Source organism: Oratosquilla oratoria, chromosome 31, assembly GCF_046742065.1.
Source record: "Oratosquilla oratoria isolate Oo_2021 chromosome 31, ASM4674206v1, whole genome shotgun sequence".
In the NCBI taxonomy this organism is placed as follows: Eukaryota; Metazoa; Arthropoda; class Malacostraca; order Stomatopoda; family Squillidae; genus Oratosquilla; species Oratosquilla oratoria.
In genome coordinates this window covers 6,522,804-6,526,800 of record NC_134807.1, presented here as the reverse complement: position 1 = coordinate 6,526,800, position 3,997 = coordinate 6,522,804, and the positions used below count along the sequence as shown (strand labels likewise).

The following is a 3,997-nucleotide window of genomic DNA, read 5'->3' as shown; positions in this document are numbered from 1 at the left end:
GGCGACCGCCACGACCCAAGGTCCCCACTCGAAGAACATGACCCGCCGAGAGCTGGTGCTGTTGCCTCGTTTCTGTTCCTGTGGTAGGTGTGGGCGTGGGCGTGGGCGTGCTGGCCTTCGGCGGGCCGCTGAAGGAGACCGAAAGAGAAGTTTCCCTGTAGTTGCCACTCCCCGTCGAGTCTCTGTTTCGGGGTAAACTACTAGAGGACCCGGAGCGCTCGGGCATTTTCAGGTTGACAAAACATTTACTTGAAAAACACTTACTCGTCTTGGGAGACTCCACATCCTCCTCCTCCTCCTCCACTTCCTCACATGGAGGCATGACGTTCGCCTCAGTCCTCCCCGCACACCCGCTGCCGCCACTCGTCGATACGAAATCTTTGGCACTTTCGGGCTTATCACACGATTTATCACTTGACGATGGTTCGGAGCACTGACCAGAATCGGGGGACACGGGTATGTTGGTATCCGCGGGTATCGCTACGGGTTCGTGCGGATGAGGGTGTTGCCCGTGCACCCCGACGACCGGTTGCGACGGGGGTAGGTGCCCCCCGGCCACCGGGACCGTAGATGCAGGGGACAGACGACCCCATTCGGGGACAACGGCGTGGGCAACTTGCTCCGCCCCAGGTATGCTGAGGATGATTCTGCATCCGCCGACTGTGACGTACTTAGGCAACTTGGCGTGCTGTTTCAGTTTCATACGAACGAAACGCTCCCCGGTGTCCACGCCCTTGTAGAACCGCCGCTCGATCTCGCCGATGATGGTACCGAAGGCGGAGAGGAGGATGGTGAGGGTGGCGTCGGCGATGTAATGAGGAACACCTGTTAGGCCCACAACGATCGATTCCTTCGTGATGTCGATGAGAGGAACTTTATTCGTCCTGACCGTGAACCCACGGGAGAGTAACTGCTGAAGGGCATCACGGCGGCCGAGGCAGATATATGCTGCCCTTCCCACGACACGAACACCCCTGATCTCTGCCAACGAAGGGTCTACCTGCTGTTCTAGTTCGTCTATGATCTCCTGTGTAGAGATGTCCCATAGCTGTGGCATCTCCTGCACGGAGACCATGACCGTGTTAGGTTCTATGCTATTAAGGCGGACCAGGGGCGTTCGGTGTGGGTACACAGACACGAGGGGCAGCCCTGCCTCGAGGGACGCTGACGCGGCCCTCGAGGCAATGTTGCCAGCACTGCTGGAGGTATAGAGAGGACCTGCGGGCGATTGAGTCGTTCGTTGAGCACTGGCACCCGCGGCTGCTGCCGCAGCTGCGGCAGCCGCGTTCAGTCCGGTTCCCAGGGACTGGCTGCGTCCCGAGTCGAGGGATCCGGCAAAGTAGAAGGCAGATCGAGTGTAGGTGACGGTTGTCGTGTGGGTCGTCACCTCGGGGGGTTGGCTAAAACTTACAGACTGAGATTTTGTACCTTCTTTGCAAAATGTCAACTGTTTCCCGTCCTTCGTCACTATACCACTCGCACTGCCCGTCGTCGTCTTCTGCTGCTTCTCGACCAGCGCCGTCGAGGACCGTCTCTTGACGGTGGCACAGCTGGCGGCAGACTCCTGTGACTGGGGGGACTCGTCCTGCGAAGATCCTTGTGCCTCTTCGTCACTAGGATGGGTGATGGTAATCCCAGGCTCCTCCTCGGCAGCCAAGTGTTTTCTTCGGTCGTAGTGGAAGGAGGAGGCGAAGTCGAGGAGCTGGTCGAGGTTGAAGTGATCACCACGGTTAACGTAGCCATCAGAAGGCAGAGAATCAGGGGAGCTCTCCCCATGGGGCATGTACACTGGGGGCTCCCCTGGTACACACACCTTCACCAAAGTGGGCCCGGGAACCTTGGAAGGGTCCACGGCCGTAGACGCGTCCGGGCAAACCCCAACACCAGCCGCCACAGCTGCTGCTGCCGCTGCTTCCTGGCACTGCGGGTCTGTGCAGCCGACCACCCCTCCGGCGCCAACCGCCACCGCCGCCGCCGTCCGGGACGACTCCACGGAGGCTTGACGCACTGTGTATTCCACGCTTCGTACTTTGCCACTGTACACTTTCTGCAAGTTTTCCAAGTTGTCCGTCTCTACCGTATCCTCCTCGGTGTCTTCGTCTAACTTTTGGTGGCCGCGGTGCCTCTCGCTCTCATCTTCCTCGTCGTCCTCGTCCTCCGTGGTTCCGTCCATATTTTTTACGAAGTTTTCGAGTTTGTCGTATTCGTCCCTGAGCGTCCACACCTGCTGTTTGAGCACCTCGTTCTCGCGCCGAAGCTTCCGTATGTCTGACTGGCCTCGCTCCACCTCCGCGTTGATCTCAATGGTGCGCATGCGCAGTCCCTCGTTCTCAAACATCACGCCTCGGCTGGAGCGCTTGTCCAGTTTGCGCGAGGGTTTGAGGCAACCCTCTTTCTTCCGGGACCTCATGGTGGAGGTGTTGTTGTTTTCCTTATTAGTGCTAATTGAAAATAGGTATCGGGCACTCACCTGAACCACCCGTATGCAGCCTCTCACATAGCGGCCCGCAGCAGGCGCCGGGAAGCTGTCCCTGCAGCTGCTGGGGCCTAAAGAGGCGTCACGGCCCCCTGCCCACCCCCCAAAGGGCCCTAGTCACTGAGAGGCCCAGTGGAACTGGTTTCCACCTGAAGAAGGCCCACCATTCCCAACATGATCTCCAGCTTTCATCCTCGTTCTCCGAGGAGAGGGACCTCCTCGGAAGAGTTGCCTTCTTCAGAAGGAAAGACTTAGGTCTAGGAGAGACCATTCATCAATTTAACTGATATGAAAGGACATGGAACTCCTGTGTGCGCTTTCGCTTTCTCGGGGAAGGTGGGGAGGGCAAAAGCCTTTGGGAGTCTTGCCCTTGCTTTCAGCAGCCGCCACTTCGCTTTTCCAAAAATATAAAAGTTTAGGGTCGAGTGAAAATATATAGATGTATTTCTAGAAAAATAACAACAATAAAAAATCAGCCCGGAAAAGCTTTTCTTTGTATCTCTTGTAGTATGTTGACTCTTTCCTCTCTCCCTCCTTGCAGTGCAGCATCGGCCATCACGCCGATGCCATTAGGAACAACGAAAGGTACCACGCGGCCATCCAAGGCCAGTTATGTCACTCTATCACAAAACCGCAAAACATGAGCAAGCAAAATTATGCTTTCATCAATCACCAAAGCACAACAACCTCTGCCAGTCCTCCTCCTCCTCCTCCTCCTCCTCCTCCTCCTCCTCCTCCTAGCCTTCCCCTCCCTCCCTCCCTCCCTCCCTCCCTCCCGCCCTCCCTTCTTCCCTCACTTCCTTCCTGCTCTTCTTCTCTTCTTTCTCCTCTTCTCGCCTTCTTACTCCGCAGCCTACCGCTGCGTCCAATAACAAGAAGAGCAACACCGCGTTTTGACTTAATTTTCAATTCGAGTCGGATTTTTCTATTTATTTCTATTTATCTTTACCGTTCTTCTCTCTCCTTTTGGCCTTCATTTCTAATCACTTTCTTTTGTCGTTCAGGGATTTTCTTTTTCTTTTTCTCACAGAATCGACGACCACCGTATTAGACCTGAGCACCTCGTCCGGAGGAATTCTTGTTGTGACATGCGACTTCGACGAGGTGTCCTATTCTTCGGGCGAGTTCGGGGAGAAGGCTTATTCTTCGGCAATGCATTACTTCGGTTCGGTTCTCCGGTCGTCTCAGAGTCTCTTTCTGTTCCTAAGACGTCCCCGGCCGCTAAGGTCTTGTCTCATTCGTCTGGACCAGCCAAACCAACGAACAGGCGCCTGGAAAATGTGTCACGCTTACGTATTATGCTGCAAGAAAAGGCAGAAAGTCAATACAAGCAAGGATGGGCGCTGTGAAAGAATAAACAAGAGGAGTCTGACACATAATGAAAGTATTGTGGTGGTCTTGTCCAAAGGAGAGTGTTATTGAATATTTATGTTAAAAATAATCATTGTACATACCTTCTAAGAGTCATTCGACTGTGGTCTGTTATATATGTACATGTACATATCGATATATGTACACATA

General features: G+C 54.6%; 1 protein-coding gene across 1 annotated transcript in view; it reads right to left on the bottom strand.

Moving 5' to 3' along the window:
* Window positions 1–3,141, bottom strand: part of LOC143041428 (uncharacterized) — a 4,064-nt gene extending 923 nt beyond the window's left edge. The window contains exon 1 of the mRNA XM_076213289.1: window positions 1–3,141. This exon is cut by the window's left edge and continues 923 nt beyond it. Coding sequence (XP_076069404.1) covers window positions 1–2,410 — 2,410 coding nt within the window. The 5' untranslated portion in view covers window positions 2,411–3,141.
* Window positions 3,142–3,997: the final 856 nt, after the last annotated feature.